The sequence below is a fragment of the Acipenser ruthenus genome, chromosome 8, assembly GCF_902713425.1.
Source record: "Acipenser ruthenus chromosome 8, fAciRut3.2 maternal haplotype, whole genome shotgun sequence".
NCBI lineage: Eukaryota > Metazoa > Chordata > Actinopteri > Acipenseriformes > Acipenseridae > Acipenser > Acipenser ruthenus.
This window is the reverse complement of record NC_081196.1, coordinates 52,929,930-52,944,828: the sequence shown is the minus strand read 5'-3', so window position 1 is coordinate 52,944,828 and position 14,899 is coordinate 52,929,930. Positions and strand designations below refer to the sequence as shown.

The 14,899-nt window shown below is 39.4% G+C and overlaps 1 protein-coding gene across 2 annotated transcripts in view; it reads left to right on the top strand.

Moving 5' to 3' along the window:
* LOC117407447 (NADP-dependent malic enzyme, mitochondrial-like) overlaps window positions 1-14,899 on the top strand; it is a 62,355-nt gene that overhangs the window by 21,035 nt on the left and 26,421 nt on the right. For both annotated transcript variants that reach the window (XM_034012481.3, XM_034012480.2), the window contains exons 3-5: window positions 4,552-4,685; window positions 5,553-5,702; window positions 14,728-14,803. In XM_034012481.3, the coding sequence (XP_033868372.2) occupies window positions 4,552-4,685; window positions 5,553-5,702; window positions 14,728-14,803 (360 nt within the window). The remainder of the gene's footprint in view (window positions 1-4,551; window positions 4,686-5,552; window positions 5,703-14,727; window positions 14,804-14,899) is intronic.

The window sequence follows — 14,899 nt, the reverse complement described above, 5'->3', positions numbered from 1 at the left end:
CACAGGAGGGGGAGGAGGAGGGAAAGAAAAGGAGGTCAGATTTAGAGAGGTTGAGTTTGAGGTGATGCGAGTGCATCCAGGAGGAAATAGTGGACAGACAGGTAGAGATACGGGAGGAGATGGTGGAGTCAGAGGTGGGGAAGGAGAGGAAAATCTGAGCATCATCAGCATAGAAATGGTATGAGAAACCATAGGATGCGATGAGGGGGCCCAGGGAGCAGGTGTAGAGAGAGAACAGGAGAGGACCCAAGACTGACCCTTGGGGGACTCCAGTTAAGAGAGGGTGAGGTGTGGAGGTTGCTCCACGCCAGGTTACCTGGTAAGTGCGGTTGGAGAGGTAGGAGGAGAACCAAGCCAGAGCAGTGCCAGAGATCCCCAGGTCAGCAAGCGATAAATACCAAAAAGTGAAGCAATAAGTTTAATATAGAACCATGCTGGTGCCGTCCACACTCCAGCCTTCATCCTTATTTTACTAGCTGCTGGATATTTATAATGCTGGACAAAGAAAGGAATTAAGAAGCAATTTGATCAAAGAGTCGATGCAAAAATGCAACAAAAGATCTGCAGATTGCACAATCATTTTTTGCCACGTTCAACCATCATATTATTATACTGTACTTACAGAGTCCTTCCCTTTCTGTATTTTATGTGGAGATCAAAACCTACAACCAACTCGGGCCCCAAGTAAGTTGTCCGTTGCTTACTTTTCAAATAAGTGAAAGTGACAATGGTGGAACCATGCCTGGAAAGCACTGAGTGGCACAAACAACACAAATGATGGACAGAAGGAACTGGTACCATGTAAATTCAGAGGCATAGATTGACCAAAAACAAATGACTTTCTCATTTTTAGTCATGTTCCTAGAAACTACAGACCCATATAATATAGAAGTGGGAGAGAATGTACATTCTGCAGCTATGACTTCTTTGCAGAAAGAAACTACAGTACCTCATTATTCATCCCGGTGCTTTGCATAAGCTGGCATCTTCTTCAAGCTGACACTATTCAAAAAGATCATTTTTCAAAGATGAAATGTCTGATTTTCTGCACACAACCAGCAAGTATCTTTGGAGTAAATCAAATCTGTTTATTTGGCTGCTTGTGGGCATTCTTCAGATGCCCAGAGTGCCAGGGTTTTGTCTAAGATTGTACATGACTAAACAACTCTGCTCTTCAGATAAATAGGGACTTTAAGCTTTTCTGATTCTGTTTTGTCTATGTTGTTGACATTTATCATGGCTTGTTAAACTGCTTTGACATACTGCATAACTGCTGCCTTTAACTAAACTGGAATGGTTTTGTTTTGTCGGTGTGACACACCCAAATGTTTAATTTAAGCTTGATCATTTATTGGCCGATTTTCAATTACCTAAACTGCAGCCGATACTTAAAAGGGTAATTGAGGCTTTTAAAAAAAAAAAAAAAAAAAAAAATTCCTTCCTCCACTTATTTATTCCTTTATCGTTCAACTGTTGATAGTTTAGTTTTCTAGACTCTATTTTCACTTTCACTGTGGTGAAGTCCTTTTAACCTTCCACCACACTCTACTGTAGATTGTGTTGTAAATGTGTCTTAAAAGATTAAATATGACATAAAGCACCTACCTCTAAATGTCTCTCTGGAGAAAATCACAAAATGAGGACACACTGAAATGCAAAATTGCAAGAATACTGGTCATCCAACATGTGGGTTTAATCTACAGCAGCCTGTTCTGCTGTAGTGGGAATTATGTGGTGCTTCTAGCTGTTTAGTCATTGATTATGAAGATAATTAAAAGTGATTTACAGATTTAAGGCATACATTATGTGGCATTTTTGGAACACATTCTTGAAAAATGTAAGAAAATCAAGAGGCAGCTTCAGCGGCTGCACTTGGAGAGCACGTCAAAAGCGTGGCCAGGTGCCTTGTCATTGCCAAGCAAATGCAGTAAATAATACGTTAATAGGAAAGTCTTTTCTGCCACAGTGTTTGAATATGCATCAGTACCGTTTGTTTAATAAAAAGCTGATCCTGAATATAGGATACTTGTCAACCAGATTATCCCCACAATCGCAAATAACAATGCTCCTGTACTGGGAGTACTGTGAAAATGTGACAGTGTTTTAGTCACGTTCACTGCTGGCAGTAAAGTTCAGGGGTCCAGGGAAGCTGACCAATGCAATGGCGGTTGTTGTAACAAGGCTAATAGGAGCTGAACAAACCCTGAATGTGTTCTGCTTCTACATAACTTCCCCGTAGTACAAATCTTTCAAATTGCCTACAAGTTGTCAACCTGTATGGCAGAAACTCTACTTACAGATTTTTAGATGGATGCAAATTCTCCTTCACCCTGCATAAGGTTTTAGAGCAGAATGACATAATAGGTAACAATACCATACATTTTATACCATATATCCAGCTTTAGAAATATCTCTGATTTGCTGCAAGCGCTCTGTAACCTAGATTAGGTTACAGTATACGGATGCTTGTGGTGCCTGCCAGGCTGCATTCAGGTCATTAACAGCATTGTCTGTCCTAAAGCCCCCCTCCCTTTCAACATGTGCAGGGGCAGGGGTCTGTGGCGTTGCTAAGCACATATCAATAAGGATTATGCTTTTTTTCCATGTTGTTTGTAATACAGGCCGGAAAGGTGACTCAGAACTTCCTAATCATTCTCAAGACCCATTTTACCAAGATAATTAAAAGTAATGGGCACTCCGTATTTTTCCAAAATTATACAGACATCAAAGCGTGTGATGCATATCTCGAAATGAATCTCTGAACAATGAGAGTAAGGGATCTGTAATCTGTCGTGCAGGGAAGTATTGTACTTGGCACTAAGTCGAGGTGAAAGCTGGTAGGGCCTGACCATATGCAAAGGTTACTACGGGTAATTAAAGAGATTAGAATTATGCTTAGTTGGGAAATAGATTTTGGAGATGAATAGTCTGAGGCTACTTTGGAGTTCTGTGTCAAAGTCTACAGGTAGCCTGTAAATAAAATATACAGTTTATTAGTCAATAAAAGTGGAATTACTAAATCAAGAGGCTCCTGAGGTTGGTCGTTCCAGTGATGATTTTGATCATTTTGGCACCAAATTGTGGTAAAACTTGCTTAAGACATTCCTTACCAGTCGTTTCTAAGTATCAGAATCTGTTTGGCCATCAGTACTTATGTAATTTGTACATGTACATTCAGAGGAGGAGGTAGGTCATGGTAATGTGCTTCATGATCCTGATAGCTCACAGTTTTGGGGATGTATGTTCCTAACATCATTACCATGAAGGGCTAGAGGACCAGGTGAGAAGCATCTTGCCATATGCCTGAGGTTAACAATGGGCCTGTGGTGATCAAGCAATTTTACCAAATAGTCTTTTTGCTACTTGTTATCAAACCTGCCCTGTCTGAACAGCACATGCCAGTCTGTTCACAGTCTGACCAGGTGAGTTGTACCCTCTCTAGGGTGGTCTTTAAACAGACTAGTGTGGAGCTGTGGTGAAACGTCAGGTGAGTTGTACCCTCTCTAGGGTGGTCTTTAAACAGACTGGTGTGGAGCTGTGGTGAAACGTCAGGTGAGTTGTACCCTCGCTAGGGTGGTCCTTAAACAGACTGGTGTGGAGCTGTGGTGAAACGTCAGGGTTCATTTGTGTCTAATTACGTGTCCAGAGTCTTGTATGAAACAACAGGGAATTGTCCGTTCTCTAGGGTCCAATGTAATTTTATCTGGGATGCTCGACAACCGAACAACACATACAGTACTGTGCTTTTAACAATTGCAAACTGCACTGGGCTATTTTAAGAGTTTCCGTTTGTCTGAATGACACATTGAATTCATGTTAGAAATATCCTTACTCATAAATAATTAGAAACAGATGCTGGATGCATGCTGGTCTGTCATCAGCTGTGGGGACCAGTGAGGGCTACATCAAGGCCTGTGGTTAAGCATGATTTTTGAGACACTATAGTTTTAGGAGACAGAATAAAAATCTATTGGTTTTGCTGTAACCCATCCTGCTCATCACTGGAACCCCTACTCAAATATTTCTGTGCACTCGAGTATAATATAGATATATTTTATTACAATCAAAGAAATAACCACTGCAGCCAATTCCTCCCAGTGCAGTTTTCAATACATAGCGTAATCCTGAAACAGAAAACATTACCTTCATACATATTCAATCATTCGACTAAATATTGATGATTGTACAGCCCACATATATTTTCGCTCCATTCCTCTCCCCCCAATGCGATTATTTTAATACAAGTTTTAAAAATATATATATAACTAAAGTATTTAGAGATGTTACGGGAGTCCAAATTTGCATTAGGGCAAGTGAACCCAGTGCTGCAAGTGCCATCAAATGTAATGCCATGTACTTTACTGGAAGTGTGGTGTGGGTTGCTCAGGTAGCAGAACATTCGTGAAAAGCGTGAATGATCCATCCTGCCCGGCATTCATGAACCCAATTTAAACAAACACTAAACCCCCTACCCTCTCTCCCCATGCTTGTGAGTATTGCTGACCCTGGGAAAGCAGGTGGTCAATGGCTATTTTTCCTCTCGCCTGGCAGGGCATGGCCTTCACCCTGGAGGAGCGCTTGCAGCTGGGGATCCACGGGCTGCTCCCTCCCTGCTTTCTCTCACAGGATGTGCAAGTGCTGAGGGTGATGAAGAGCTACGAGACCAGATCCAGCGACCTGGACAAGTGAGTGGCGCTCAGGCACCTCCCGCGCACACGGAAATCGCATGCACGTTTGTTACAAGTTATCTACATCCTGTTTAATGTAGTACGCAGGTGACCTGCTTTCTCACAGTAAAGAGCTATGGAAGGCTATATCTTGGAAACCAACTCTGGAAACGTTATCATTATTATTGGCATTATGAATCAACTCCTTTATTGCAACTATGCTTATAATTTTGGTTGTACTCAGAATGTCAATGACAAAGCAGGCTAAGCATTTAAACCACAAAATATTCTGTATAAGCAGATTAAGCATGTTAATATCAGGTTTCTGTTTGTTTTTCATTTAGAATCATTAAAGTATAATATGTTTGTAAGTATTCAGCGGCTACCTGCTAATCAAGTTGAGAGTGTACTTTCTCTTTGTATAACAGACCTGACAAAAGCACAGAGTGTGAGAAATACACTCTTAACTTGATTAGAGGTAGCCACCGAACACTTACAAACATATTGTAAGTTAATATTTCTAAATGGAAAACAGATGGAAACCTGATATTAACATACTTAATCTGTTTATATAGATTGTGGTGTGGTTTATAAGTTTAGCCTGCTTTTGTCATTGACATTCTGAGACGTGTGGTATTTTATATATATATATATGATTAAAATTAATTGCATTTGTAATAGACATGCCTTGTACCTGCTTTTGAAACTACAAATTGCAAACACTGAATAATAATAATAATAATAATAATAATAATAATAATAATAATAATAATAATAATAATAATGATAATAATAATGATAATAATAATGATAATAATAATAACAAGATTGCTACTAGACTTGGTTAAGAACATGTTAATTCATTCTGTTTCCCTTCCTATACAGATACATTCTGCTGATGACCCTGCAGGACCGGAATGAGAAGCTGTTCTATCGTCTGCTGACCTCCTACATCGAGGAGTTCATGCCCATCGTTTACACCCCCACCGTGGGGCTCGCCTGCCAGCAGTACGGACTGGCCTTCCGGAGACCGCGGTGAGCACGTCGCCTTCCCTCCCCCCTCGCGAACCAGACCCTGCACCAGCACTGGCTGCAGTGATGTCTGGGGCTGGAAGATAATAGCCAATATGCCAATCAGGGATACTGTGAATCACAAGAGCAGAGCCTTTATCAGAGTATCACATCACCTGTTATAGTATATGGGGGGTTGGGGGGTTGGGGGGTTGGGGGGGGGGGGGTACTTGCATCCGATCTCTCTCAGGTTCAGCAGTGCTTGCTGACTTAGCTGGGGTTCTGTTTGACTGTGAGCTCCTGATTTTCCACTGTGTGCTGTAATGATGTGCCTTGACTTTTATTATTTAGTAGGGTCAGAACTGATGCAATAATTTCCCTTTCTGTAATTACACCAGTTTTCTTTTCCTTTTACTGTTAAATATCTATTTTTTCATATGCCACTTAAACAAATGGGGCAATTTCATTAAAGGGAAGTGGAAAGCCCAGCCCTTAAACACAACAGTTATTCTGTCGAATTCAGAAACAGAACAATTAGATCTTTGATAGACATTTGACACACAGTGGCAGGTAAGCATTGTTGAATGTGGAATCGGTATAGTAGATCTGAGCATAAGTTGCTCTGATGTATTATTGTTTTGTGTGAAATCGTTTATGTATATTGACTTAATTATAATATAAATATAAATAAATACTTTAAACTTGTATGAACCAAAAGTGCTAGGGCGTGGTTAGACAACTTTTCAGTTGACATCTTGGGGAGGCTGAGTGGTCCAGTGGTTAAAGAAAAGGGCTTGTCAGGAGGTTCCCAGTTCAAATCCCAGCTTAGCTGCTCATTGTGTCACCCTGAGCAAGTCACTTAACCTCCTTGTGCGCCGTCTTTAGGGTGAGACATTCTTGTAAGTGAGTCTGCAGCTGATGCATAGTTCACACACCCTAATCTCTGTAAGTCACCTTGGATAAAGGCATCTGCTAAATAAACCAATAATAATAATAATAATAATAATAATAATAATATCTTTGCGCCAACCATGTCCTTAATTAAACCAATTAAACAACTGAAGTATAATCTGAACCGATTAAACCAGGTCTTTTAAAGTAGTTGATGATTTAATTATATCTAATTAACATACAGCGGAATGGCCCTCTAGTCCGGAGTTCCCTTTCCTTGGGTCAGAGCTGAACACCCACAGATGACTCTGGGTAATCTTGTGATTCTTTCCTAGCCGAATACTGGCTTGTTCCACATGCTGTAACCCTGGGGACATTGCTTTTCATAATGCCCCAGGAAGCTTGCAACTAGTCCAGGTAAAAAAAATATGCGGATTGGTTCATACCATTATCAATGATAAACCTAAATCTAGTTTTATTTTCACCTAACCCAATCCACAAGCATATTTCTTAAGGAATGGTGCTTATCATGGTAAATACTCAAACATGCTTGTTTCCAATAATTTTTATGGGCTATTAACCCTAGGAAGTCATTTTTAAACAGGATTTGATTTTCAGACATGCATTTATCTATGAGATTTCATACAGGTGATTGCATCAAGGTACCTCTTTATAACATGAACAATGACAACACAGTGCATGAATAATGTTTCTTAGACAGTTTACCAATCCAACTTGATTTTCTTGTTCATGCACAGAGATGCTTACATGTTAGAGGTGTATTAACCAAGACTTGAACAACACACAACGCTATGAATTCGCTTTCTGTGTTACAGGTCCTGAGACCAGACCCTTTTCAGATGACCATACTAAACATGTCTTGCCTAATAGCCCTTTGAATAAAAAGTTCAGAGGCTGCTGTAACTGCTTCACACACTCCTCAGAATAATTATACTGGCGTTTGGTTTCTCCAGCTTCTATCAGCATGCATTTCATTATGATAGATTGTTTCTGATCAGGGGGTTCACACTAGCAGGATTCAGATTAGCACTTATACACTGTCATTTATACATCTAGTTATTATACATTTAAGACATTTAATGACTTGTATGTAAGGGGAAATAGTGTTTTTTTTTTTTTTGGTCCATTTGAAATAAAATACATATTTGCATTTTACAATCATATAGATTTATATACTGGCGAACCCCAGGTCAGATCAAAGGATTATCTCATTAGTTTCTGACATGTGATGCATGTGAAAGAAATACAGCCTGACCTATAGTTCTGAATGATGAGATTCAGAAAAAACATATTAGAAACGGGATTGAACAGTAATGTTAAACAGCTGTATACAGACCAAAAGCCCAATACAGATGTTTCACGGCTGTTTTTGCTATGTCCAGTGTAATTCCTAATATCCCTCTTTGTGCAGTTCCAGGAAATCTCCCTCTTTATAGAGAAATTCTTTAAATCCCTTATCAGTATGTAATCCTCTAAACCTTTGGGTGGAGGGAACTGTACTAGATATTATCTCCTCTACTACGAGGGAGCTTTGTGGCTTAAGACATGTTTTAAAAGTGTTAAAGAATTTGGATGTAGATGTGAACGGGTTGCAGGTTCAAATCAGAAACATTAATTCCTTGACAAGCTTTGTATGTCCCCTTGTGAGCTACGGCTGTAAAGGTTTAAATAATAAACAAACATATAAATCTTAAACACATTTTACTAAATGTTTAAATGAAAAGTTTCAGGTTTGTTAGGATCTTACATGATTTTCACACTTTCTCACAAGTTTCACCATTTATAGTATTTGTAAATTATTTTTTAATACTATGGTCAAGATGACAAGGCAAACCTCTAATGCTAGGGCAAAAACATGTGTGCCCCTGATTTTGATGAGAAAACCTGGTGCAAATGAAAGAAACTGCCTTTGCCCTGTAATGCGATTTTTGGCAACATGCTTTGCCCCCCTGTATGTGGAATATCAAATTTAACATATAAAGACTATGAATATAAATTAAGTCTGCTTTTTTTGATTGAACGTGTGTAGTTTTTAAACAGTAAACAACCATTTACACAGCAGGTTTTAATGATTTACAGCCTTTTCTTTTTTTTAGCCACCTTTCTGCACACTGCATTAAACTAATACTTGCTAGAAGCTTGGCAGGCTCTGTGAGGCTGAAGGGCTGGTTTGATCGTCCTGTGCCCTGAAGGGATAAGACACAGCTGATTGATTTGATTGATTTGAAAAAACATATTAGAAACGGGATTGAACAGTAATGTTAAACAGCTGTATACAGACCAAAAGCCCAATACAGATGTTTCACGGCTGTTTTTGCTATGTCCAGTGTAATTCCTAATATCCCTCTTTGTGCAGTTCCAGGAAATCTCCCTCTTTATAGAGAAATTCTTTAAATCCCTTATCAGTATGTAATCCTCTAAACCTTTGGGTGGAGGGAACTGTACTAGATATTATCTCCTCTACTACGAGGGAGCTTTGTGGCTTAAGACATGTTTTAAAAGTGTTAAAGAATTTGCTGGTTGTATGCTGCTGAACCATTACAGCAATGTTAGTTAACCTGGCTTTCTCTCAGGTCTAGACTCGCTGCCCCCTGTTTGTCTGCTGTGTTTGATTTGGGAAATGCCAGCAGCAACCTTTTGGGGATAAAAAGGTCAGGGTTTTAAAGCTACCAAATGTTTTTTTTTTTTTTCTTCCTCTTCTGATAGATACGTCTTGGTTATACTGTTGATTATTCCTCTCGGTATAATCTGCCAGTTGATCTGAGGGTGAGAGTAGACCAGCTGTTCTTATTAATGCTTTCAACGTGTGATCCTGTTTATAGTGTTTAATGATGCGTTACATCTTAATCTGCTGCGTAAATAAATAAGCAAATTGGCTGCGTCCTGTAATGACAATGATGAAGCACCTTTCACCGCTCTGCCCGCCCAGAGCATACATCTTCTTCTAGGTGGCCTTCTAAAAAGCTGACTATTCTTCATCAAAACGCAGACAATCAAACTGTCTGATAGCTGCTCTTTCAATGAGAGGGTGGGAGGTGTAGGGGCCCAAAGGATTCTTATGTCCAGCTCTAAATGCTGAACAGAGTGGTTTTGTTTTGGAACAGTGTGTTACAGTCTGGGGTAACCTAGTCACAAATGTCACTGCCTGGTTTTGGCTCAGCTCTAGTGAATTTGCTTTCCTTGCTGCGTCTGTCCCATGAGGAGTGCTGGCTGTATTTCAAAGCAAGCTAAATACTTAATTTTGTTTCAGATTGAAAAGGCGTCCGGTTCCCTCCCTTTATGTGCCCACAGTTTAATGTGTAGAATTGTAAATGATGAATTGTCACGGATTTTTTTTTTTTTTTATGTCAACTGTGAATTTTTTGTTGTAAAACTGAACATTTTCCATGCCAGTAATATGTAATCTTCCTTTTAACAAGATAGCCTGTGGGGATGTAGATGTGAACGGGTTGCAGGTTCAAATCAGAAACATTAATTCCTTGACAAGCTTTGTATGTCCCCTTGTGAGCTACGGCTGTAAAGGTTTAAATAATAAACAAACATATAAATCTTAAACACATTTTACTAAATGTTTAAATGAAAAGTTTCAGGTTTGTTAGGATCTTACATGATTTTCACACTTTCTCACAAGTTTCACCATTTATAGTATTTGTAAATTATTTTTTAATACTATGGTCAAGATGACAAGGCAAACCTCTAATGCTAGGGCAAAAACATGTGTGCCCCTGATTTTGATGAGAAAACCTGGTGCAAATGAAAGAAACTGCCTTTGCCCTGTAATGCGATTTTTGGCAACATGCTTTGCCCCCCTGTATGTGGAATATCAAATTTAACATATAAAGACTATGAATATAAATTAAGTCTGCTTTTTTTGATTGAACGTGTGTAGTTTTTAAACAGTAAACAACCATTTACACAGCAGGTTTTAATGATTTACAGCCTTTTCTTTTTTTTAGCCACCTTTCTGCACACTGCATTAAACTAATACTTGCTAGAAGCTTGGCAGGCTCTGTGAGGCTGAAGGGCTGGTTTGATCGTCCTGTGCCCTGAAGGGATAAGACACAGCTGATTGATTTGATTGTAGCGTTGTACAGTTCTGGGTATCACCCTGGGTTGCATAAGGGTGCTTCCCCAGTACTGTACAATGCTTTGCTGTAAAAAAGCTCCTACCAGTGTGGGGTACTCGGTTGATCAAATCAATCCCACAAGTTTGAATGGCCCCTGAGGCTTCTGATCTGGTCTTCTGATCCACTTTGGAGGTGGCAGGACAAGTGTTTATCAGTCAGCAGGGTAGGTAGTTGAGTCTTTTCTAGGTACCTGCCATGTGGATAAATGCTGCTTAATGTAGATTGTATCAAATTTAAATAAAAATTATTTTCTTTTGTGATTCCAATGAGTCCAGGTTTCTAGGTACAGCTTATTTTTTAATGACTGTTCAGTCTGTCATTATAAAAAAGTATGTTTTTTATAATGACAGATTTTCATCTATCTGTGAAAGAATAATACTAATAGCTTTTTTTGGCACAAGTGCAAGTGTGCTTCAGAATGAGTCACATACAAAAAAAAATAACCAACTTGAATCTGGAAAAACTGACTCACTGAAAAAACAAAATAAATAAAGAGAAAGACAAAGGGCTATGGCTATTCCCACCAGCTTAATACTTGGTTTCAAACCATCTTAGGCCACAGAGTATCCGCCCGTCACATATCCGCCCTAACCGTTTATCCGCCATGATCAATCTCTTCAGCAACGTTAGCTTATTATTGAACAGAGAAGATTAGTTCAGAGATTGTAGATCCCACCAAAGTTTCCGTACACTGTGTTGTATGTGCTCCTTGCGCTACCATTGCTGGTAGTGTCATGTGAGCTGTTCAGTGTGTTGATATGTAAATAAATCCTGTTGGCCTGTGGGGCGTATCAACTTCAACCTCCGTCTCGATCTCCTGCCTGTCACTCAGCAGTGAATGCACGCACCCACATGGCAGATGGCTACTCTGTCACAAGCATTAATACCCTGTATCTTTCTAAACAAGGGACTTAGGGGAGCTCCCTAATAAAAGCTGAATCTCAAAACAATAATCGTGTGAATATAGTAATTGTTACAGCTGTGTATAAGGGAATTTAAAACAGGATTCATTTATTCATTCCGACTTTTTACATATCCAACCTTACTCTGGTCCCACTACAGTCAGATACGCAATGAATTACTGTACTTGTATGCTCGAAGTCCTGCTATCAAGGCTGGTTTTATCCCTGTTCAAGCCAAAACATATTATTGAAATAATATATTGTATTTCAGCAGTCCTCAACATATGTCCAGAGCTCTCACTAGCAATTTAATATAATTTTCCACAGTTAAAAATTGGTTTTGTGAATATTTTTTGGCTCTGTCAATTTTGCTTGGCAGATGTAAGGAATTCTAGTTTTGCAAAACAGTCTTTGAGAGATTTTGTTCCGTGCTGCAGCTGTTCAGTATTGCTTGGCTGCCTTGCTTTTGCTTGCATGTCCAGTTCATCACAGACAACAGCGGCATGCAATGTTATTTAAGTGTTCCTGTTTTCGTAATACAGGTATAATAAATTTAATTCATAAGTGACAATATATCTGACTGGAGGTCACAGCTGGGAATGGATCCAAGTAATAGGTCAGAATTATCTTTTTAACTAATAATATCACCAGTTTAAGAGTCTCTTTGAAGTTTTCAGTTGATAGCACCTTTTCAAATTTCCTTTGCAAATTATCTTTCATGGATATGCCAATTGAGAACCCTACCTTTTGTAGGTGATGGATGGTGAATGAGTGTTTTAGGTTACTGGTTAATTAGCAGTGTTGTGGGCTTTGCATGCTCCTGAATTTAAGGCATAATTTTATTGCATTTTTAGCTGGTAAATTCAAGTTACACTATAAACAAAGTGAGGAGTAATATTTATTTTGATTCAGTATAATAATTTATCAGAATGTTATATAGAATCAGAATGTTATATAGATAACATTTTGCGTTTTATTGAATTAATTTGTATTTTCTTTAAACTCTTCCTTTCCTAGCTAAAGGTTTATTGAACTGGGGCTTTAAGTTTACAAACTTAATTTCAAACACTTTTTAAATGAAATTGCATGGTCAATTTGTGGTGTTCTTAAAACGTGCATTACCCATAGATAGAAACAACACCATTTTAGCTTCAGGCTTATCGTGACCTCGAAAGCTGTAGATAGAGTAATAAACACTGGAATACAGTTGTATAAAAGCACTGCCTGAATGCCTCTTTTATCCACTTTTCCCTATTACGCAGCACCAATCAAACAAAATGAGAAATGTGACCCATTTAATCCGTCAAGTGATAACTTTTTGGACAGTTGCCTGGCTTGTGAACGCTACCCTGCTTTGTTTGTGACCTTTGTAGGCCGGTTATATGAACTCATGAAAAAGTCAGATGCTAAGAAAGGGCTTGTTAATCTGCAATGCCAATCAATTCCCTCTTTTGTTCTCCCTGGTCTAGAGCAGACCCAACGCTCACGTCAGCTGTCAGCTTCATCCAATCAATTCCCACTTCTGTTCTTCCTGGTCTAGAGCAGACCCAACGCTCACGTCAGCTGTCAGCTTCATCCAATCAATTCCCACTTCTGTTCTTCCTGGTCTAGAGCAGACCCAACGCTCACGTCAGCTGTCAGCTTCATCCAATCAATTCCCTCTTCTGTTCTTCCTGGTCTAGAGCAGACCCAACGCTCACGTCAGCTGTCAGCTTCATCCAATCAATTCCCACTTCTGTTCTTCCTGGTCTAGAGCAGACCCAACGCTCACGTCAGCTGTCAGCTTCATCCAATCAATTCCCACTTCTGTTCTTCCTGGTCTAGAGCAGACCCAACGCTCACGTCAGCTGTCAGCTTCATCCAATCAATTCCCTCTTCTGTTCTTCCTGGTCTAGAGCAGACCCAACGCTCACGTCGGCTGTCAACTTCATCCAATCAATTCCCTCTTCTGTTCTCCCTGGTCTAGAGCAGACGTCCGTACATACGTCACGCTTTTACATATGTGAACCGCTTGTTCAATTATGATGAAACTTGCTAAGCACCTTCTTTAGCTAAAGTTATTGAGTGTGTAATAATCCACAATGTAATGCACGTGACGCACAAAGGTGTGCGTTATGTGTTGAATGATGTCACTGGCATTGCTGCTGTCTCTTGCGCCTCAACTTTTTTTTATTTTTTATTTTTTTATAAATTCTGAATTTTTTCTAGAAGCTTTCCATTTTAAGGACCAGGCTTATTTTCAGTCTTAAACAATATTCTTTCATTCAGATCGGATAAGACACATTGAGCATGCTTTTGTTATTTTTCCTTAACAATCTCTAATGGACCCTTTGTGGAATTCAGGCTTTTTTTTTATTTCTTTGGATCAGCTTTGTATTCATGTTTGGATATGTTTGTTTAATGCCTAATGCCGCCGAAAGGCCAGTGAAAAGCTTTAATTACAGCTGTGGGGTTCTGATTGGATTCCATTATTGTATCAGCCAGCTGTTTCAAGTTAGACAGGTTTTTGTTGCTTCCTCTGTGAAAGCAACAAAACCTCTGGAACCCTGTCTCCTGCAGTGAGGTGCACGAACATAATTAAAACAGAGGCTTGATCAGAGAACTGTGGACCTCACGTGTCTTCTCACCATTCCGTTGTGAGCTGTCGCCCAAACTGGAATTGGTTCAGGGTTAAGGAAAGATCTAGGGAAAACCATACTGAAAGATGTGTTCCCATTGAGCCCTTATTAATGGCTTTCTCGTTCCTGTTTACAAGCTTTCCTCCCACTCGGCCTGAATCCATTATGGAATACCATGAACAGCAGTGTTGAAGGATTTGAGGCTCCAGGATATTCAGAGGTTATGGTTCACATGTCAGTTTTAACTCTTCATTTCAGGTTTGGAATTTGATTTTCCAAGCAGGAAAAACTGCTTCTCTTTTAATCAGTATGAGAATGTACAATATGATTATACTTATTGTCAGGTCATTTATATAAGGTTTAGAATTGCAGATGGTGTTAATGGACAACGGCTTGTCTAGGTTTTGCTTTTTAATGTGTGCACACTATGACTTGACAGTCGGTTAGCCTTGGCTGTGTTTAATGGTGTTGTTGGTTTGGTGTTTTGCAGGGGGCTGTTCATTACCATTCATGATAAAGGGCACATTGCAACAATGCTAAACTCGTGGCCAGAAGACGATATCAAGGTACTACTGCATGATGAGCTGCTTGAATTAAGATCAACTGAAATAAGACTAACGATGTTGTCATGCATTCAAAGATTACTCTAGTTTTATCTGTGG